The sequence below is a fragment of the Bubalus bubalis genome, chromosome 11 (genome assembly GCF_019923935.1).
Source record: "Bubalus bubalis isolate 160015118507 breed Murrah chromosome 11, NDDB_SH_1, whole genome shotgun sequence".
Lineage (NCBI taxonomy): Eukaryota > Metazoa > Chordata > Mammalia > Artiodactyla > Bovidae > Bubalus > Bubalus bubalis.
The window spans coordinates 66762738-66786173 of record NC_059167.1 but is presented as its reverse complement, the minus strand read 5'-3'; the positions used below and the strand labels follow the sequence as shown (position 1 = coordinate 66786173).

Genomic DNA, 23436 nt, shown 5'->3' with positions numbered 1-23436 from the left:
ACTTAAATAATTATCACTTATTAAATGTTCCAGAGGTTTAAAAAAAAAACAAAAACCACCAAGCCTTTTTTTCCCTTTAGTTTAATGCCACAAAGAATCTTAACCCGGCAGTAAAAGCAGAGTTGCTGTTTAATTTGGAGGGCCCACATCCCTTTTCACCCATCACTCACAAAAGCCCTTGAGGCACATCTGAGGATCTAGAAAATTCCAGGTCCAGGGGGTTTCCAGAGACTCCTGCATGGAGACTGTGCTAGAAAGCCCAGCGCAGACTACACATTTCCAGAGCTGTTCATAGGGACTCACAATCTTAAAATCCGCTTACCTGAGGCCCCACAACTGGCACATGTGGAGAGAGGACTCTAGTGGAAAGGATGGCCTGTGTTCCAGGCCTTCCGGAGGGATGCTTCTAGCAGGTAGGATCCCTCACCAGCCCTCTTCTGTGTTTAGGGACTGGTTCTTTGGGTTCATAGGTGAGTTGGGCTCTCACGTGGGAGGCGGACAAGTGTTCAGAAAGTGTGTAAGTTGGGGACAGGACTCAAATTGTTAATGAGTTTGAAGCCTTCACTTTTAAGATTCAAGCTCCATCTATGAACCCTCAGGTGAGGGATGGGCAGGTGAGAGAAACATCAAGGCCATGAGCATCCCTCAATATGACATGTTAGCTGCTGCTTCAGGGACTGGATTGAAAATGCCTAACAGGGGAGCATGGCAGTGTGTGTGGAGAAAGAGATGACTGGAGAGCTCTGGTCCAGAACTCACATGCTTTTCAGGAGGAGACTTTATCTAGCCTATCCACATATGGGCGAAGCCATGCGAAGATCTGAGTTGTCAGGTCTCTAGAGGGGTGACCACCGTTGACCTTGGTGCAGTTTGAACAGTCTTGTCACTGAGGGGCAGGCTAGGTAATGAGAACTGGAGAGGATCCATCCTAGTGGGCTTGTTGACCAGAAGCCACAGTGGTGACGACAATAGGGTATGGCTAATTGGAAAACTGACACCGGTTTGCTCTGTGCAAGGCCATGGTCAAGTTTACCAGCAACAAAAACAAGACCCAGCATATATGATAGTGCTACTTAAGATCAACAAAGAGGAAAAGGCTTACCCTTGTGACCAGGGAGCAGCAGATGCTCAGGAGCCAGCCCGTCCCTATCAAGGGTGTGCAGGGTGAGCCAAGGCTCAGGAGGCCACACAGCCAGCACACTCGCAACAGCACAAACCCTGCTTGATGGTGACGCAAGAGTATATCAGTGTTTTATTTAGCTCCATCAGAGAAACACTGCTAGCACAGGCTGGAGGATCAGAGAGCTAGGTTTTCAAAGCCTGGATGTCGCTGGAATCCCCAGTTACGTATTTCACTGTTTTCTTTCACGATTCTTACAACAGCTAACTCTGAGAACACTGTGTTCATCTCACAGTTCCTCAGTATTTCTGCCAGCTTAACTGATAGTGGGTCCTGGAACTGCAAACGGGGCAGGTTCCTGGGGTTTATATACACGTATTTGTATACACATCACATTTCTAGAAACTGGGACCATAAAGTTCCTATTACTTGGGGATTTTATGTATAATACACTGCCAGGACAGCCTCTCACTTGTGGTTTTTGAAGAAAGAATCTGTCAGTTTTCAGATTGCCACTGTGTAAATGCCTAACAGTGGGCCAGGTCAAGCCATCTACACGGAAGTCCTGGAGGCGAAGTCTAGAGTCATAGGAGCCCACACCCCGAGGGCCCTGGCTTGTCAGGCACTTGGTCAAGCCACCTCTCTGACGGCTGGAGGCACATTCCTATGCCCATCAACGCCTACAGGGCACTCCTCGTCCCACTGACCACCTCTCTGACGACAAGAACGATCATGATGCCGGGGTTCTGCTTCCTCTTCATCCTGCCACTCTCCCCCAGGAGCCCTACGATGGCCCCAAGGAGAGGCAGCTGCAAAGACCACAGACACCTCAATTTACATAAAATTATCTCACTCCATTTTATTTAAGATTTTCTCCAGTTAGTAAAAGAAAGATGTGTCTCTCTTTATACATATGTACAGGTTCAGTTATAAAAATAGACAGCACATTCAAAGAGAAAAAAGGCTTGGCATTTTTCTGATTCCCTCTAAATAGCATCTGTACACAGGAGTCTGGGTTTGGACAGGGGAATCTTAATGATTTAAATTAAATGATTCCCCTACCACCCCTACTCAAAAAAAAAGTTTAAAAAATCAATCTATCTAAACTCAATTCCGCGATTTTCAGGTGTGCAAATTAGAGGCGGACCCGCCCAGAAGCACCTGCTCCACCAGGGACATCAGGCTGGGGGTAGGCAGAAACACCTCCCATGTGAACACCACCCCTTTGCCGCTCCTGAAGGGAAGCGAGCTCGGGCTGGCGGGGCCGGGCTGGGAGATGGGTGCTGAGCCTGCCCTTGCTCCATCCTCTCCATCTCTCTCCACCGTCCCTTCCTTTCTCAGTGCAATACAGACAGTGCATACAGCCAAGCAGGGGGCTGAAGGGCAAGGGCGGGGAGACTGTGCATTCAGGAGGGGCAAGGGGAGCCTGCAAGAGGGGCAGTGAGGCTGTCCTGCTGATTGAGTGGCTCCTGGTCTCTTACTGGCTTCTGGGAGTCCCAGGGTGGGAGCTGCGGCTACTTTTGCTGGTGGGACCTGAAGGTTCTCTGATGCGAACCATGCAGGGCAGGAGAGGAAATGCTGGGAAACAACTGCCTCCACGCCTGCCGCCTCTAGCCTTGTGCCATCCTCACAGCCGCCACCTTGTCCTGCATTTGCTGCTCTCCTCAGCCGTAACACTCTGGTGAATGGGTTTGGAGACTTGGGTTGCTCAACAACTGAGAACGCCAACTACATGATTTCCTCCCTTCCGAGCCCCCCAGGAAATCACAGCCCTAAGAGAAGTCTCCACCGTGGAAGGCTCTTCACAGCACTTGTAGAGCCTTTGCAAGGGACATGGCCAGAGCTGAAGAGTGGAATGGGGATGGAGACTATGTGCCTGAGCATCGAGACGGGGTCTCTGTCAGCCCTTCCCCAGTGTGAGGTTTAAGACTTGCCTATAAGGTCCTTTGAGAGGCTGTGGGTCTGATCCCTGTCCTTGGGCCTTTTTCCTACAGGCAACCCCAGAGCATTCCTCTTGAGACATGGATGATCCAAGTCCTCACACCAGCCACCTGCCTGTCTTTCCCTTGTTGCAACTGGTCCTTGCTGCCCCGTGGCTTGGGATGGAAGATGCTGCACTGGGCAAGCTATCCAAAGACCACCTGAAGGCCAGGGCGTGAGCCCCCGGAGTGGCTGAAGGAAGCTAGAGGGCCAGGTGGTTACCGTCCTCCCGAGGGCTTGGCGCCTTTGCCCTGTTTCCGGACCAGGGAGTCTGGGGCTAGGCTGCTGGTCAAGTGGAGGCTCTTGGGAGTCCCAGGAAGATTATTTCCTTTGCCTAAAGGGGAGCTCAAGGGAGAAGAGGCGCTTGAAGGTCCAAAGTCAGCAAGGCCAGCAGGCCGAACGAGGGATGTCTGCAGAGGACTGCTGGCGGAGATTCCTGCAGGGAGAGAAAAAGAGGCAAGAGTGTAAGCATCCGTCCCACCTGAGCTGCCTCAGTGCCAGACCCTGGTTCCTGGAGTCAGGTCTGGAAGTGAGATTGTGGGGAACCCTGTACCACTTGTTCTTCCTGTCAACTGTTTTTCCTGTAAGAGAAAACCAATACCTGCCCAGCCCTCTCCACATTACTGCATCTACAGGGAGCAGATGTCACCTAGGCACTCAAGAGCAGAGCACACGTTACCTGTTGGGAAGCCAAGGCTACAGGAAGAGCTGTGACAGGCATTGATGTGTTTTCTTATACAGGCCTGCTTCCTTCCTGGGACAGCACTTGTGAGCTGCTTCCTTCTTAGTTTCAGAAGATGTCCTCTACTCCGCAGTCCATCTGACCAGAGGGCACAAGGCTGCCCACTCTATCCTATGTCTGCACATGCAGTTCTTGTGTTGCACACAGCCACCCTGCTCTCTAAGCCCTAATGCTTTTAAGGAGCTGGTTCAAATCTCCTGTACAGCAACTCTTGCTGCTGCTGCTGTGTCGCTTCAGTCGTGTCCGACTCTGTGCGACCCCATAGACGGCAGCCAACCAGGCTTCCCGTCCCTGGGATTCTCCAGGCAAGAATACTGGAGTGGGTTGCCATTTCCTTCTCCAATGCATGAAAGTGAAAAGTGAAAGTGAAGTCGCTCAGTCGTGTCCGACTCTAGCGACCCCATGAACTGCAGCCCACCAGGCTCCTCCGTCCACGGGATTTTCCAGGCAAAAGTACTGGAGTGGGGTGCCATTGCCTTCTCCGGCAGCTCTTTCTAACATTCCGAAAAAGGAATTCTACGTGCTTGGTAGGCAGACTCGTGAATACTCTCACCCACAGTGGAGCTGGAGGCAATGACCGAATCCCTTGCTTTCCATGCCCAGTCACCAAGCGCTGTCAGTGTTTCTTGGGACACTCTGCCCCCTGTTGCCTCTAGAAGAAAGCCTGAGGAGTGTCATGTTTTGCCTCATGTTGGGGTGAAACTCTGCCACGGCAGCCTTAACTGCTGCCAGACTGCTGTTTTTCCAAGGATGTGATGAGCTGGCAAAAAGTTGAGAAACACAGGGCTGGGCTATTATACTTCACAGTTGTTGAACAAAGGAGAAAGGAGGAGAAAGGGGAGGTAAATGATCACTTATTGAGAACTTTCTATTCAATAATGCTGTTACTTGCTGCAACACCCTAAATTTTAAGCGTGTGTTCTGAATGGAGAGCAATGCCGGAATGGCAAGTGTTGCCCTTCTCACCACTCCGAGAGCCCACGGTCACACGTCTGATAAGCTTCTGCCCATCAGGTCTTTCCAACCTTGACTCCCACAGGCCGTTTGCAGCACAGTCTGACTGACCTGCTCAGTGACCTCCAATATGCCTAGGTTGTTAAACCCTCTGTCACCAGTGGAAATCATTCATCAACCTTCTCTTTCCTTCTGAGTTTGGAAACTTAGTCATCAAGTACACAGGTCCTCCTCCTCCTGATCTACCACAATTAAGGCCTTTCCTTTTCTCTCACTCAATGCTAAAATACTGCCTTGTACTGCTGCTAAACACATTCCATGCATGGCTTCCTCGTCTCATTTTCATTATGTATTCAGGTACGGGGTCCATGTGTTATACTCCCATGCACATAGGTGCTGGGTTTTGTGTGTGTGTGTGTGTGTGTTTTGGCACAGCACAGCTTGTGGTCTCTTAGCGGGATCTGAACCCAGGCCCTCAGCAGTGACAGCAGAGACCTAACCACTGGACCACTAGGGAAGTCCCTACAGCAGGTGTTTAATCCTAAGGTGGTGGCTCACAAAGCTGAAAGCTGCTCAGTTGTGTCCGACTCTTTGCGACCCTGTGGACTATACAGTCCATGAAATTCTTCAGGCCAGAATACTGGAATGGGTAGCCTTTCCCTTTTCCAGGGGATCTGAGCCAAAAGGGAAGCCCAAGAATATTGGAGTGGGTAGCCTATGTCTTCTCTAGCAGATATTCCCGACCCAGGAATTGAACCGGGGTCTCCTGCATTGCAGGCAGATTCTTTACCAACTAAGCTACTGGGTAACTGTTAACTATGCTAGTCTGCGCTACAGAAATGTAATTATTAAAATGTGAGTCTGGGGGAAAAAAATCAGTTCTCAAAGCAGGAGAAATGTTTAAAGCAACATGGTCAAGAAATTCACCTTTTTGTTTTTCAGTTACTTCCACTCTGAAGGCAGCACTACACTAAGTCACAAGAGCACAGGGAGTGTCAGGACCACTTGGTGCAGCGGCGCACTCCAACATGGGCTCTGGGCCCAGGGCTGTCCTGCCTGCTCTACCTGGCAGAATGCTCAGCAGCCCTCCAGACTAGCCCCAGCCAGAATGGCCCCTTAGTCCCTGGGGCCCCCGCACCTTTAGACACGTTGTACCCGTATGCAGCATAGGCAGCGGCGGAGGCTGCGGCAGCCCCTGCTTTGGCTCCTGCCATGGCGGCAGCACTGCCTGCAGTGGACTTTCGGCTCCGGCCCTTTCCGGCTCCTTTGGCTGTGCTTCCCGAACCTTTAGGGCGGCCTCGGCTTCGGGCTGAATGACCACGTCCTGCGGCTGGCATTTCCTGAATGGAAATCCCTGTGGGAAGAAATTGGTCAAGAGGGGGAAAAAAGTCAATTTCTTATGTGTGACGGGAATCTTTTCCTGGACACAGAAGATGACTTTCGGGGTGTTTTGTTTCAGGACTCCTAGGGAGGTCTATGGCCCAATTTAATGGCTGAGCCACACAGTTACACAGCATTAGCAAGAACTGTGAGTAGCTACAACGGCCTGACACCTCAAGTTGCTTTTCAATTCTCTAAGAGTGGTGCCATTACTCCTGAATTTTTCTTTAAACTAGATCATTGCTAAACGAACTCCAGGGATGTGCTACTTGTGATTCACCTGCACAGTCCAATGTTCTCCTGCCTTGGGGAATCGACTTTTACTCCCAAGTTGCAAATGTAGAGGGACTCAAGAAATAGCAGCAACACTGGGCACCACAGAACAAAGTGAGGAAAGGCCCAGAAAAGTTAACTATAACTAAAAATTAGCACAAATAAGGGTGAAATATGAAGAACAGGAATGGCTAGAAAACAAAGAAGTTCGAAATCTTTATGAAGTTCTTCTTTTGTTTTCCCTAAGCTTTCTCATTCTCCCTTTCACTTAAACAGGCTAGTAAAACAATGAGACTTCAAATGTTTTCTGCTCTACTCCACTCTTCTTTAAAGAAGGTAGAAAATGCTGTTATCTGAGAAGGAACCAGGACCCCGCCCAAGCGGCAGGGACAGCTGCGTCACTCACCATTCACAGTGTCTGAGACAGAGCCCGTCATGGAAGCAGGGGAGTTGGTGGCTCGGGACTGAGGGGCTGAGGAGGCGGGGTCATCCACAATGACCAGCATGTCGCTGCTGCTCTCGTCCGGGGGAATGGAGCCGGTGTGCAGCTCACTGCTGATGGAGATCTAGAGGCGGAAGGGTCATGATCACCACTCCTCTCAGAGCCTTGGGCCCTCGTGCCTAAGTGAGGACGTGCTTCCCAGGCGTCCCCCACATTCCCTCTCCTCTCTGGCATCACTCCTGAGATTCAGACCCCCTACTGTGGCTCTGGAGAAGGCAGTTCGCCTTCATTTGCTTTTCTCCTGATGGATTCCTTGTGAAACCCCCTTTACGAGGCAGGCAAATCCCCCCCAAAAGCAAAAGCTACCCAGTAAGGACACAGCCCCCACTGCTGCAATGAAGGCATCACTAATAAAAGGAGCCTCACCTCACTGAAAGGGCTGGGCATGGCTGAGTCCACGCTGATGAAGGAGTCGTCCCCATCCGCAGAGAGATTGGAGTTATCAGCTGAGGGAACAAATGGGATCACCAGGTTCATACCCTCCTTTCTCCTTTTGCCATCCAATTCGTCTTCTTTTTTCTTCTGGGAATACACAAATCAAGAAATACAGAAAAAAACATGAGGCTAAGCACTGAGACAAAAGTGGGGTTGGAAAAGAAAGTGATGACAGATATTTGACTCTTTGTAAACGTCTAAGTTTCACTTTATTCAACTAGCATATTATTAAAAAAGAAAAAAAAAATCCCAAGGAAGGAGGAAAGGAATCACTTAGTACAAGTTTATGCATATTCTACCACAATAATACAGAGTTGAAAGGCCAGTCACACTGAATGGAGCTGTGCCAAACAGAATCTGAACAGGGCGAGGGTCGGTCAGCTTCCAGCGCAGCCTCGCAGCACTTATCAGGCTGAACCAATGCAGCCCCACAAGCAGGAGGGCCCCTGTGCTCTTAGTTTATTTTTACACATCTGTTTTTACTCTGCCTTCTTTTTAAATATGCATAAGGGGAATGAAGGTTCTCCTCATACACAAGGAATACTGAAGTGGCTTTTCATTATCTCCTCAATTTACATGAAAATGCTTAAGCACTGAGTGACTGAGCTACACCAAACAGTGCTAGAGCCAAGTTCAGCAGGGCTTTGTCACAGGTTAGAGATGTGGAATCAGAGTGTGCTTAGAAAATTCTGGGAACCACATTCATCCACTGCACCTAACAGCATTTGTATCTAGATCTATATTAGGGTTAATATGGTATGTCTTTGGGGCTTCCCTGGTGGATCAGACGGTAAAGAATCTGCCTGCAATGTAGGAGACTTGGGTTTAATCCTTGCGTTGGGAAGATCCCCTGGAGAAGGGAATGGCAACCCACTCCAGTATTCTTGCCTGGGTAATCCCATGGATAGAGAAGCCTGCTGAGCTACAGTCCACGGGTTCGCAGAGTCGGACATGACTTAGGGACTAAACAACAATAAAGACTAGGTTATGCTAAGGATTACTGGCACATGGGCAGAAACAGCAAGACAGGAAGAAATGGAGGGGAACTACATCCCATGTTGCAGCTAGCCTGGTAGGCTCAAGCAGGACATGTCAGAAGGGATACAAAAAAAAAAAAAAAAAAGAAAACAAAGCAAAAAACAGCTCAGCCCAAATCCTTGGCATGAATTAGAGAAAGAGATGAATAGCGTGACAGTGATTTAATTTTCCAGTAGTAGATGATAATAGAAGAATTATGGCAGAAGGACTGGATTTAATGACTTCTTAGGCCCTTTTTAAGATTCTACAAAATCTAATAATCTAACATTCATCTTACTCACATTTGGACTTAAGCTTTTAAAAAAAGTCCCAACAAAAGGTTTCTACAATTACATGTGACCACAGACCCATATAATACAATTACGTCTGTGTGGGGAGTACAACCCTACCAAGGCTGCATTTCTCCTGCTCAACTGTCAGTCAGGACAGAACTGTTACATAACACACACAGATGGAGCTGGATACCAACCAGCAACCAAGATGACAAGCATGCATTCTACAGTCTTTTCTGGAGGGACCACTCAGCACCCCCATCAGCCCCAGTCCACCACCCCAACTTGACATACCTTCTCTGCGTACTTTTCCCGCTTGCGCTTGCGTTCTTTAACTCGGTTGGTTTCCTCCTGCTGCCGTTTCTCTTCTTGCCGGAGTCTCACTATCAAGAACATTTTAAGATCTAATGAAGCACCCATGGCAATCCTGATCCTTATTCTCTGAAACTAAGGTGGCCTTATTCTCTGATATTTATGATTCAAGGTATGACTTCTATCCATTTCAGGCAGGCAGATAACTCATGGTTTCCTAACTTGGAGAACGAACAGAGTTCCTTGGATTCTAAACAGTTTTGGGGTTCAAACCATGATTCAGTCTCATTGTCATGGGCCTTTCCATGCCTCTCCTTTTTCCTTTTCTTTTCAGCCTTTTAATATCTGTGCACGGCACAGATCGAGTATGGTTACAGAGTCCTGAAAGGTTTTCAGAAGGCAGTGGCACACGTGAGCACTGTAAGAAAGGTAGTTCATCACATTTTGTGATGTGATGCTGTCCATGCCTGCAGAAGTTTACAAGGTTAAGTCTGAAACCCACTTTCTGGCTTCTCAAAAGTCAGAAATACTGGGAGAAGGGCTGAATATTACATACGGCAGTGTGCCTTTCCAACTTTTCCATTAATTTCACAAAAATATTTCTCTGGACAGAAGAGAGTAAATTCATTACTGCTAAGGAAATCTAGGAGACAGCCTTCCTGTACACATTTATTTGAAGTCATATAACTCTAAAAATACACCTATTCTTTATACTCCATAACATATCCTTGTATGAGCTTTAGAACAAAATATTAACCAAAAAAGTGTTTCTCCCCAAATATAATCTGGCTTTGCCTACCCTTGGGACATAGTCAAGGGCCCTTTCGTTTTCAGATATGTGGAGCCAGAGGAATCATCTCTGTAAGGAGAGCGCATTAATAAGAGGTCTAGAGTACGTACATTTCTTTTCCAACTCTTCATCGTCTAGAAGAAGACTAACCACCTCTTTGGGTTTCAAGGTATCTGGTTTGAAGTTTCCACCAGAAATCACCATCCGTTGAATCTAATACAAAACAAACAAACAAACAAAAATCACCGATAGGCATCTGTTCCCTTATGGAAAATATCCAAACAGAAAGAAAACAAGTTTCTCAATCTGTAGTTCTGGTGAGGCCCCTGGATTTCCTATTTTTTTTTTTTTTTAATTTGCGTGACTGGCTCATCCAGGTCATTTGTGCCAACAGAAAGGACGATGAGAGCTTCTTTGCCTGAAACTGTTGACAGCTGTAAGATCCAATAATACTGAATCAAGACGGAAAAGAACCAAAAATGATAATTTCTTTAGAAACTAGCAAATTAAGCATACAGCTCAGAGGCCGATCACACCGAGAATACTAGGGCAGGAGCAAAGGCCGTTTCTTCTTCCCATGAATGTGAAACTATGTCAAACACGAGGGCCACAACTGGGGTCTTCTTCAAATGAACGACAGGAGAATACAGGGTGTAGATACCATTCCAGAAGAAAAGAAGTGAGGAATGGCCAGGCCAGTACACGCTGCTTTTGTATAGGACTTCATTTTATCTTCTAGTCGCAAGAAATTTCAGGGCTTTCATATCAATGAAAGCCGAGAATCTTAGTCTCGGTCAGTCGCTGTGGCTGAACTACTTTCTCTACCAGCACAGTACCTCCTTTGCCTTCTGCTTACCTCGCTCTTCTCCTTGGCTCGCTGCAGAATGCGTTCTTCAATGGTGCCCTTACAGATGAGGCGGTAGACGGTAACCTGCTTTGTCTGCCCCAAGCGGTGGGCCCTGTCCATGGCCTGCTGGTCCACAGTGGGGTTCCAATCGCTATCATAAAAAATCACCTGTGCAGGCAGGACAAGAATACAGCAAAGACTGAGGCACTCTCAGGCCAACACCAGGAATTCTGACAGCAACCCAGCCATTCATCTATTTCAACAGTATGATACCAGATTTTTTCCTATGATATAAAGATGAACAGATATCTATTCATAAAACCAAGCCATTCCTTCACCTGCTTTGGGCGAAAGACTCTGAGCTTTTTTCAGGGTTTTCATTTAAAAAGAGAATGGCAACAATATTAACACTTAACAACCAGGGCTTACTATTTGCCAATCATTGTACTAGATGTTTTATGTGTATTAACTCACTTAAATTCCACTACCACTATGATTTAGTCACTATTAAAAACCCCTATTTTATATAAATAGATGAGGAAACTGAGACTCAGGGAACTCAGAGACTTTATCCAAGACCACACAGACTAAATAAGCAGTGGGCCTGGGATGTGAAATTCTTCTTTTTAACCCCAAGCCTACCTTGGTAAGAGACAGGCATGGCTTTCCTGGTGTTCTCAGGTTCCCACTAACAGGGTCATTTCCTGTCTCTTGAATTTCAGGCAAGAAATGTTTAAAGGGTTCTCTGGAAGCTACTTCTAGTTTGCTAAACAATAAACACAAAGAACAAAATGTACTCCCTACTCCTCTGACCCATAGGTGATCCTAAAACCGACAGAATCTTGGATCTTCAGTCCTGAAGCCACTAGCAATACAGTGGATCTCTTACAAGAAAGCCAGTTCAAAGTGACCCTCATCGCTCATGTGTCTTCCTCTACATTCAACCAAGTCACCAAATCTAGCCAGTACTTCTTCAGAAACAAACCCATTCTTTCTATATTCCCACTGTCCTGCTCCTGGGCCAGGCCCTCACCATCTACATCTGGCTCACTGATGCTTCAAGATCAGCAGGTTTCTGAGATCACAGTCTCTTTCTTCAGTTTACTTCGGAGAAGGCAATGGTACCCCACTCCAGTACTCTTGCCTGGAAAATTCCATGGATGGAGGAGCCTGGTGGGCTGTAATCCATGGGGTCGCTAAGAGTCAGACATGACTGAGGGACTTCACTTTCACTTTTCACTTTCATGCACTGGAGAAGGAAATGGCAACCCACTCCGGTGTTCTTGCCTGGAGAATCCCAGAGATGGGGGAGCCTAGTGGGCTGCCGTTTATGGGGTTGCACAGAGTCGGATACAACTGAAACGACTTAGCAGCAGCAGCAGCTATATACTAAGACAACTTCACTTTTATTCTTTCCTAATACAAACACACCTCTTCCCTTTTGTCAGATAGTTCTCTTTGGTATCCCTCACTTACGTTAGTTTGACTGTACCACTTCTTGCTCAAGCTGTTTTTCCAACTTAGACCTCCCTGATCTCTCTTGCCTGTAACAATGTTTCCTTTTCCTATTCCTTATGAATTTGTATTAGAAATTACAATGGTCAAAACCTGTTAAGCACTTAAAACAGATGTGCATACATATCTCACTAAATTTTCATAAAAACCTGATATATTTCCTTCATCTCATAAATTGGGAAGACTGGACTAAGCTCACAGTCTTAACAGTCTCCTTTTACGACCCGCACTATTAGCAAAACGTTGCATTGCCTATCCTGGTCCAAGCTCCCATGTAGTCACTATTTTCTAAAGGTATCCAATTATTTCATATGTATTATGTATTTTAAAAATTCTCCTGCCTAGTGTTATTAGAGGACAGACACCATCCACCAGAACAAAGTAGAATTCTACAAATACTAGTCAATTGATACTAGAATCTCTAAGATGTGATCAAAACTAGAAAAAGTGCTAAAATGTAAGCAAAAGAGTAATTCATCTCTCTTGACACTGTTCCTCTAGATGCTTTTTCCATTGCTTAACACTACTTCCCTGGCGGCTCAGATGGTAAAGCGTCTGCCTACAATGTGGGAGACCAGGTTCAATCCCTGGGTTGGGAAGATCTCTTGGAGAAGGAAATGGCAACCCACTCCAGTATTCTTGCCTGAAAAATCCCATGGACAGAGAAGCCTGGTAGGTTACAGTCCATGGGGTCGCAAAGAGTCAGACACGACTGAGCAACTTATGACTTATGACTAACACTATTCCTAAGTAATTTATTTTCTCATTTAATAATGGAAGCAATTCTTTTGCCATTTTCTGCAGAACTCACTTGATGCGAAGATGGATAAAAGGCATCAGCATTTTTAATGTTTTTGCCTCTAATTGCAAGAACCCCCACTGGCTCTTTCTTATGGTGCTCCTTTTGTCTTGCTCTCATATGAGGTATAATCCCTCAACTTTTAGTGTAAGTTAGAATCCTTGAGGAAAAAGAAATGACAAACTGCCTGCCAAAGAAAGAAAATCATTATGAAAGCTTATTGTTAAGCCAGTGTCCACAGATCTAGGATTTGGAAGTATACGACGTTTGTCACTTGTTAGAGGAATACAGAAAACCTGACCACAGGACATTTTGGAACTTCAACACGATAGGCAAAATTCTAGAAAATTCAGTTTAAACTTTCAGGGAGAACAAAAGAAGAGAGGACAGAGTTAATGAAAGTGAGACTTCCAACTGAACTGGGGTGGGGGCAACTGTTTGCCCAACATACCTAACGTGACTGCACATGTGGAAAATGAGAGTTGATGTCACACCCAAAAGACAGTACCTTCAGTAGTCCAAGCCTAAGGCAATGAATAGTTCAGCATGAACTCATAATGGGCAGCCCTATACTATGAATCATTTCACAAGTGTTTCCTCCATATTTACATTTTTCCTAGAAGTCTCAGTGGCAACCAAACCTGACTCAACTTGGGTTCTTTTGAGGTCATCAACAGTAAGAAGATTGGAACCTAAGGAGACAGGTTTGCAATTTAACTTTCAAGTCCCCTTTTTCCCCAATTTAATGGCTTTTATCTTTCAAATGGATTAAAAGAGGTAAAGAACTGTTGAGGAAGAAAATAAAATAAGATTCTACTTAGCCCTATCTAATAAGCTGTTGATGTTTAAAAAAAAAAAAAATTCTACCTAGAAAAAGACACAGAGAAAAATAATATGAAACATGTATAAGCTAGCAAGTTAAGACAAAAATAAGAGAGATATAAACACCAGATGAGATGTATGGTTATTATCTACCTTGACAATAAAAAATGAACACTGAATCAACAGTGACATAAACTCAGGGGAGACAATGTCCATCAGAGTAGGACAGTTATGACACCTGTCTTTATGGAGCTCAATGACATTCTAGAGAAAAACAAGCAACAATTAAGGATACAACAACTGACTTAACTAGGAAAGATCAGAGCCAGTCCACAATGCGTGGCCCAGCAATGACTAAGGGGAAATATATTAATTGTCAGCACTTTTATGAAGTTGTAAACAGCAAGCTGGGAGGGCACTGGAAAGGGGAAGCAAAGGAAGAAGGTGAGAGCTGAGATGTGTGGGATGCTCTTGGCTCTCTAAGTCAAAGACAGAGAGTTTCAGGGAATGAGGGAGTGAAAATGGGAAAATTGAGAGGAACAACTGGAAACAGCTGGACCAACACTTGGAGGGAATGGGTGGAGAATGTGTTAGAAGTTCAGTTCCTTGGGAGGGCTGAAAGCTGTCCCATGGTGTCTCATGGGACATAAGACTTCTCACGCTGCTTGCTACTATGGGACAAAAGCTCCTCAATCTCTTTCTACACAAACATTTAAAACAGTCTGACACAAAAACAAAACCAACAGTGCAGTTTATAACAATGCCTTACTAAACAATGTCAAATGCCTACTTTAGGAAGAATACACAAAGAACAAGGCAGACAGTAAGGGGCAGCTGCCATTAATTTCATGCTAAAATCATGTTTTTATTAACAGAGTGAGTCTGAGTCTCACTGTTTACAAATACATGTTTATATATGCATTCACAATCATAAAACATTAAGTTTTTCCTGACAGTTTAGGGTGACTAACCTCTTCCTTGTCCATAAATGGTTCTGGGGATCTTCTGAAGCTAAATAATCTCAGGGCAAAGGAAAAATGCCAGGCAAGCAGTTAAACTTATTGTTTCTCTAATAATACACACAGGGAGTATAACTTGACTCCACACAAACCATTACCTAGCAACTCATTTCAATCGTGTGGTTCCATTTTTTTTTTTCCCTGAGTATTCTAAGAGGTTCTAATTTGTGAGTCCCTTAGCCTTCCCCTCAAAATTAAATGTAAACTATTTCAGAATTGGAGACTCAGAATATTCAGAGCCTCTATGTCCCAGGGAGTAAAGAGAATACCTATTTCTACTCCTCTAGTTGTGGGGTTAGGGTTAGCTTTGGTTCTTTCTGACTGGCTGGAGTAGTTCACTTGTGAAAGACAAGCTGTGAAAACTAGAAGCATGGGACTTCCCTGGTGGCTCAGTGGATGGGAATCTGCCTGCCAATGCAGGGGATACAGGTTCGATCCCTGGTCCGGGAAGATTCCACATGCCATGGAGCAACTAAGCCCATGCACCACAATTACTGAGGTCACGTGCTCAAGAGCCCACAAGCTCCAACTACTGAATCTCTGCCTAGAGTCCGTGGTCCACAACAAGAGAAGCCTGCACAAAAAACCCACAACACCAGAAGCATGATGCAGCTCTGCCCCTCAAACCTGCTTATTTTTGGGTTATTCCAATGAACGGCTAGGTGAAACATTCCTTAAGAAACCATAGATGAAACCTGAGATAGGCAGGCTGAGAGGGGAAAGATAGTTTAATCTAATGAACCAATGCTAGGTCTCCCCAGGTGACCTCATCTAGCCTCAAGGCCTTAAACATTACCTATGACCTGGTGACTCCAAAATATATCTTGAGCCTCAATCTTTTTCCTAAAAACCACACTCTACTGCCTGCATGACACTGTTACTTAATGTCTGCTAAGAACCTTGAACTTAATACACCCCAAACCAAACTCTTGAGTTCCTTTCTCAAACCCATTCCTCTGTGCACTTTCCCTTAACCAGTAGCTGGTACCTCCATCACCCTAGTTCCTCACATTGAACACCTTGGACTTCTCCTTGACCCACACGATCCACATCCAGTTTTAGCAGCAAACCTCACTGGCTGTGCCTTCAAAATATTGATACATGCAGATTCCAAGTATCTCTCATCACCTCCACTACTTCAATCCTTGCCCAAGTCACCACTGCCTTATGTCTAATTCCTAACTGAACTTCCTGCTTCCACCTTTCTCCCTATGGTCTTCCCCACTCCACAACCCTGGAAGACAGAAGGACACATTTTCTCTGCTCAAATCCTTCCAGTAGCCTCTCACCTCAAAATCCTAACCATGGCCCATGAAGTCCCACACAATCTACTTCGGTCACTCATTTGACACCACTCTGCCCACCTTCATTCTGTTTCCCCTACAAAAGGCTTCGTTTCATTTCGATTATGCCAAGCATGTTCTCACCTCAGGGCTTTGCACTTATCTCCTTTCCCTGGAATGCTCTTGTTTTAGGCCACATACATAATTGGCTTGCTTTTCTCACTTTCTTCAGATCTTGGTGCAAATGTCACCTTATCAGAGCTTTATCAGTCTATATAAAACAGCAACCCCTGATCATGAATGGGGTTTTGAAAAACAATCAGAAGTTCCCCAGGTGGAAGAAGAGATGTGTCAAGGAGAAAGACCTATGATGAGGGAGCTGTTTACGTAGGCGGCACTAGTGGTAAAGAACCCGCCTGCCAATGAAGAAGACGCAGGTCGATCCCTGGGTTGGGAAGATCCCCTGGAGAAGGGCATGGGAACCCACTCTAGTACTCTTGCCTGGAGAATCCCATGGAGAGAGGAGTCTGGCGGACTATAGTCATGGGGTTGCACAAGAGTCGGACATAACTAAAGTGATTTAGCATGCACATGATACAGTATGGGAGGTTCAGGAATCAAGTCAATCATTGTTTCTGGAATATAAATTATGGAAGGAGCAGTAGTCTGGCAATTAGTCTGGAAAGGGAGATAAAGGCCACAAAGTGAAGGGTCTTGTTTGTGTAAAAGAGCTTACACTTTATCTTGTAGATGACAGAGACTCCCTGAAGAGTTTTAAGTAAGGGATTAGCATGGCTGATAAAGAAGGGTATAAACAAATTGAGGAGGTATGGGGCTGGGGAGCTGAGACTGGAGTCCAAAAGACCAGCTGGGAGAAAATGATCAATCTTGTGCTCACATAAAGAGTAAGGCTAATTGGGCCCACTGCTGTCAACTCCTAGGCCACGGTCAGAGGATCCCCTTTAACCTGGGAGAGAACTTAACACTTTGCTGAATTGAATCTGTGTCTGGATCAGTTCCTATGAGCTCAATGCTTTATTTCAAATATGCATTGGCTTTGGCTAGTTGGAGCAAAGCCCAGGATGTGGAGGGGAGAGGGTGGGGGAGCATGCAGATTAGATAAATGTAATAACTGAGACCCACCCACACACTAAACAGTGTCTCAACACCCATCCAAGAACCAAGTTACTTGTCTCCAAATCCTCCAATCTGCACCTGGCGTGCCCCATTAGGCACTTCTTTGTATAAGGGAAGAACCTAGTGTGGCAAGAGAGACATGCTTGGGATTCTCACCCAAGTACCCCTGACTCTCTGAGGATAACTGCAGTTGGGATATGGAGACCAAGGCTTCCCCAGGGCAGGAAGGGGGAAGCGGGAGACCCAGAGATAAACTCAGGCTCAGTTTTTGGGGGGCTGTGCAGTGACAGAGCACTTTTCCAGGAGAGGCTTATCTACCAACCCTGGAGGGGACAAAAGTGCCAGAGAAGAAGCTCCTGCCCCTGGGAAGACCCTAAGAGTTTCCACCCTCTCCCAGCCACACCTCCAGGACACAGCAATGCTGAGCCAGTGCAGGGTTCCGGAGTACTGCCTCCCCATTCATCTCTCTTCCTCCTCTGAGGCTCCCAGGCCCCAGCTCTGGCCCTTCAATCCACATCATGTGTGAATTTTTTTTACCCACCCTGGGAATCCAAAGCCTTCCCTGGACTCCCATCCCCAACTTTCCCATAGTAGCAGAGCTGAGCACAGAGCCAGGCAGACAAGGCCTAAGGGAAAGGAAGGCTATTTGCGGCCCGGTATAAATAACAAAGTCCTGGACCTGGCTCTCTCATTAGGAGCTACAAGGGCCACAGGATCCCTGAGGGCTATTAATGTGCAGGCACTGGGCACACATACTTTCTAGGCAACATTTCACAGCTATAGGAGAAGGAAGGATTATTATATTCATTCTATTGAGGAGGAAACTATGGCTTAGAGCAGTCAAGCAGCTGCTTCACGTTCACACAGTGAATAGCAGAGCTCGGATTCAAACCCATGTCTCATTTCTCTAATTTGAAGGAATCCAAAAACTATGGAACCTGCCCTCTACCACCCACAAATTTACATCCAAAGTAATTAATCAGAAAAAAGAAAAAAAAAAAGACTATGACTAATTGGGCCAGTATGCATAAAAACTAGAGCAGAGAACCAAGGGGCAAAGGGAAAGGCAAATTTCTGCTAACATGGCACCAAGTGAGCTACCTCATCAGAGGACTCCCCAGAACAACACTACCACCATTGACTGCCTTCTCTCAAGATGACTGAGGCTGATAATGTACAGGTAAATTACAGAATCTACCCAGTTATGCCTCCAGCAGACCTGAGGCCCTGGAACCCAGTTCCAACAAGGTTAACTGGCTGAGGTTTAGGTCCTGAGGGAAGCACAGCTGAGTCCTGTGGCTGAGACTCTACTTGGTGATGTTATGGATTCTGTTTTTCATTCTTGAAGGCAAGCAGTTAACAAGGAGAAAGAATGGACAGTCTAGAAGTGGAACCTGGGAAACAGGGGGTCTAGTTCAGATCTACTGCTGGGAATTTATCCAAGCTTCTTCACCTTTGGACTTCATTTCTCCATGACCCTCCTGAGTTTGCATCTTTCTCCTATTTGTGGGGATTCTGATGCTCTGTATTTCACAGAGGTACCACAAAGACCACATTAAATGGTATTTGTAGAGTCATGCCATCTACAAAACAATTTCCCATTTATGCATTTTTATGTCTCAAGGTTACTGAAATTGTTTTTAAATATATATTGTATCTTGGGAATAGTTCTGAGATACAAAAGGAATGCTCTTTTCTTCTCCCATACTTCAGATGCTGAAGCATCCCTCCAAGGAGAGTGGGTATAAAGGGACAGATAATTTGATGAAATGTCTTTTTATTTTTTAAATCACCAATTTCATTGCTCTCCAACCATGTTTAGAAGTTTAGGATATAAAGATACAAGTTTTTCCTATGATGGAATAATACATAAGAGTCATAAAACAACCCTTTCTGATTTGCTCAGTTATAGCTCCTAAAACACACAAATCTTGTTGGTTGAGTTCCCTAACACAGTCCAAGTGTTTAGAATACTATCAGACACACAGTATACTTTTACTAAATCTGTGTTGAATGAATGTATAAGAAACTTCGAATAAGAGAATAGAAAGAAAGTCTAAAAAAGAAAGCTAAAATGTTCCAGGGTAAATGCAACTACTTCCTTTTAACATAACAAGAGGCAAAGAAATAAAGAGTTTGTGATACATAATAAAGGATAGTATCAACCAAACAACATATTTGCAGTAGAAAAACTACATATCCAGTATATTTTTAGCTTGTTACTTACGGTATCTGCGGCAGTCAGATTGATACCCAGTCCTCCAGCTCGTGTACTTAGCAGGAACACAAAAATGTCATTCCTGCAGGAGAGAGAGAGGGAGAGATATTTTAAGAGGAAAAACTGAAAAAGAAAACTGGCATGTAGCAAAAAAGAGGGATCTCTGGACACAGAACAATGTCTGGGCCTAGAAAGTTTTGGTGGTTACCCAGACCAGACCCACGTTTCTGACACACTGAAAGGTGTCAACAAAGGTGCTGGGCTGCTAAAAGGACTATGGCAGTCATCTTCCAATTTGCAGATAAACTTCTGCTGTCCACTGACTGATAGGCAATATAATTTAAAATATTTGGCAAATGTAACAGAAAAGTATGCCATGGAAGTAGAGATGTCTCTGTAATAGTCAACTGTTTAGCAAGTCAAACTATTCCCAGTTCATACAGTGGGGAAAAATAAGTCAGTATTGTCTGGTGTTTCCCCAAAGAATCATGACTTTCAATAATCTGGGAACTAATGATCATTGCAGCTGGGAAACTGGAGAAGGCAATGGCAACCCTGGAAAATCCCATGGACGGAGAAGCGTGGTAGGCTGCAGTCCATGGGGTCACTAAGAGTTGGACACAACTGAGCGACTTCACTTCACTTCAATGATCATAACTCCGAAGGACTCAACTTCATATGAAAAAAGTTAGTCCAGAAAAATGACCAGAGGTCAGGATTAAGACTCAGGTTATGACTTCTAAGTATTCAGTTGAATATAGGATCAATCCATGAAGACAGGCTAAAATTACTTTTCTGATGGATGCCAACATTGCCCTTAACAGAAATGATAAGATATAGTTTTCTCAGTTCCCCTCTACATCCTATATCCTTTTAAAGAAACCGAGGATTACAAATAAATCAGTAGGTGCGCCTGTCACTCATTCAGGCAGTAAATATTCACTGAATATCTTTTAGGAACAAAGGCCATGCCAGATCAGAAAGGACAGACTGACTATAAGGTTTATCTGTGTACACACATGCAATTAGGGGCTCAGTTCAAGCCCAGTTCTTGCAGATAACATGAATATATTCAAGACTATCTTGCATTTTCATGTTTCTGTCACCTGAGGTTATTTTCCAGAACATTTCTACAGGAAAGGGACTGCATTATACTGATGAACAAACTTTACAGCCCTCTAAATCAAGCTGCTGATCCCTTTTCTTCATGACTATAATGAGGAACAAAACTAGAAATTCATTACCAGTGTTATTCAAATTGCAGGTCATACCTATCATTGGTCATGAAATCAGTTTGGTGGGTTTGGTACACATAAATTACAGAAATAAAAAGAACAGATTAGAAAATATTATATCACAGGTCATAAGGATAAGTATTTTTTCTGATTTTCTGACATGGTAGATACGTATTAAATCTCAATGTAAGATGAATTTTATTCTGTGGGTTCCAGTTTAAGAGAAAAAACAAACACAGTGACATCAGGGTGCTCTTGTCCCTTGATGCAGTTCTTCCTTGGTAAAGTCACGTGACTGCTAAAGGTCTGTTTCCTGCACTGTAAAATGAGGATGCTCTGAATAAAATAGCTGAAGTGACTAAATGATGACATATCAATGGCAAACATGAATACCAGTGAAGGAACTACTCTGAAAGAAGTATCCTGGCTAAATCCCTATGCTGGGTAGGTCCTAGTAGAAACCTGTCCATTAATTTGCATTCAATTAAACACATCTTTTCTAGAGGCAGACATGGATAACAGATAATGTTTGGAGGTCTCTTGTAGGGCATGATTCCAAAAGTACTGGAAGTTGTGCTCATCTATCCTTGAATTTTATCATGAAGTCTAATATTTCATAATTGTATTTATATGATATCATCTTTCACAGTTAAATCATAAAGGGCAAACCAAAAATTTAAAAGGCATCTGCCAGTTTACAAACACATTCTCCCTTAGATATGGGATGATGTAAATGCAAGCTTGATACCTCCTAGCCCGTAAGAGAATATTTAACCACAATAATGCTTCAAATAAACATTGATGTAGCTTTCCAGGGCCATACTAATCTCTACAGGATAATCTTCTCCACTTTGGCCTTAAGAAGACTGCTCAATCCCATGCATCTCTCTCTCCTGTTCTGGTGGGTACAGAGGCAGGAGTCAGAAGCTTCTCTCTGATATCTGTGTTAGAGCTGATGGAGTCACCTGACAGCCAGGACTTTTTGTTGATATGGGGATGGGGGAAAAGGGTGGGACAAGGAGAGAGAAAGAAGGTAGATGAGATCTATAAAAAAGAATAGAGGCAGAAAGACAGGTCATTTCCATAGTCTGCACAGCCAAAGAGATAAGTCCCTAGATGTAGCAATTCTTCACAAACAGGGACTATATACAGAAAAAAACACTAGAGAAAGGAATCTAGTTAAAAATAAATTAGTAACAAAATTTAGAGATATTACTGGTGAAAAATGCTTTTCTGGGGATGTTACCTATGTATCAAGAAGATACCTTTTAGTGATGAGATGGTAAGCAGCAATGTTTGGCTGTACCCAGTGTAATTTCATCATTCTCTAATGGAAAAATAAGGATTATGGGAGTCTTAGATTATTAAGTCAAAGAAATTAGTGTCCATCCTGGATCACACTGTTGGATCATATGTAAACCAAAACATCTAAATTGAACTGCTGAGAAGTTCCTTTCTACTTAATAAATCTAGCATTGATAATGTAAATTAATGTTTTGGAAGCTGACTAAAAGGAAGAAAATAGAATCCCAGAAGGCAACATGATCGTTTGGGTGCCCTCTATGGGGCTAAAAAGGAATCTCAACTCAGGGTCTCTATTGGAATGGGTCTTAGAGACCAGGCTTCACGGTGGTCTGTGAAGCAGCCTATGAAATCATGTAGCAAAGACATGCCTAAATCTCACTCTCATTCTTCTTTAGTTAAGGCCACTCTGCACCAAAATACTGAAATAGTGCTGGGTGGCATGTAGCTGACTTTGGGAAAGACTTGATGATGAGTGGAAAAGAGCTAGAATTAAAGATCCTGGAGCTTTATTTATACTCTCACCAAGAAGGAAAAAATCCACACTACGCTCTTACTTTTGCTTATATTTTCCAGTCACCTGAATAATCAGGTAATGGTGGTGGGGTGCGGGGGTCCATTTGGGAAATGTCATGGGATAGAAGGAAGAGAAGCAAAAGGCCAAGGCACCCCAGAGAAAAGCCCTCGTGAATGGCTTAGTCTAGGATCACATACTGGTCACATGTTCTGAATGTTGCCCAGTCAGGACATCCTGGCCAAACAGTCTTTAGTCTCAGTCAGACTCTTTCCTGGAAGGACCCCTCATAAATCAATCTTGTATGAAGGGAATGTAAATGGCTTTTTATAGGAGTTCTTGTTTACTCTGGCTGACCTTTGAGCCACAGGGTTTTCCAGTTGAAAACTACAATTTTTTCTTTTGATGTCTTTTCATTAATAACAAAGAAAGTATTTGGCAAGGATGCTTTCTTGTTTTCAAAAGCACCTGTCTTTTTCTCTATATTGGGTTAGCCTTTCAAATTTATAAGTTGAGAACTTTTATAAGTTGAGATCCCATTTGGAGGGATCTGTCTCACAGGCTTCTGATCAGCATAAATACAGTTCAGATTCTATACATGAGAGAGAGATTATTTCCTAGCCATAATCCTAATTCTAATCGTCTAGTCTAGCTCATCATGTAGGAAGGGAAGAAGACTTAAGTCTGTTTTTTCATTTTGCCTAAATCTCACTGTCATTCTTCTTTAGTTAAGGCCACTTTGCACCAAAATACTGAAATAGTGCTGGGCATGTAGCTGACTTTGGGATGCCAAAGTTGTTTATTAGATGCCAAGTGTTAAAATGTTACTTGCGTTGAGTCTAAATAAAATTCATTGCTCCCTAAGTAATTCTTAGTTGCAGAATTTGGACACTCAAATAAGGTTTTCCAGGAAAGTTTAAAAAACAAAGTATTTACTAAGTATATCT

The 23436-nt window shown here is 44.3% G+C and overlaps 1 protein-coding gene across 3 annotated transcripts in view; it reads right to left on the bottom strand.

The window, feature by feature from the left end:
- Nucleotides 1–1953: 1953 nt before the first annotated feature.
- Nucleotides 1954–23436, bottom strand: part of INO80 (INO80 complex ATPase subunit) — a 122733-nt gene continuing 101250 nt past the window's right edge. For 2 of the 3 annotated variants that reach the window (XM_025295894.3, XM_006066247.4), the window contains 8 exons: nucleotides 19448–19520; nucleotides 10655–10813; nucleotides 9909–10011; nucleotides 8991–9079; nucleotides 7318–7473; nucleotides 6856–7015; nucleotides 5935–6150; nucleotides 1954–3536 (listed from right to left, as the gene is read on the bottom strand). In XM_025295894.3, coding sequence (XP_025151679.1) covers nucleotides 3319–3536; nucleotides 5935–6150; nucleotides 6856–7015; nucleotides 7318–7473; nucleotides 8991–9079; nucleotides 9909–10011; nucleotides 10655–10813; nucleotides 19448–19520 — 1174 coding nt within the window. In that variant the 3' untranslated portion in view covers nucleotides 1954–3318. The remainder of the gene's footprint in view (nucleotides 3537–5934; nucleotides 6151–6855; nucleotides 7016–7317; nucleotides 7474–8990; nucleotides 9080–9908; nucleotides 10012–10654; nucleotides 10814–19447; nucleotides 19521–23436) is intronic. The other variant, XM_025295896.3, reaches the window with a different exon arrangement.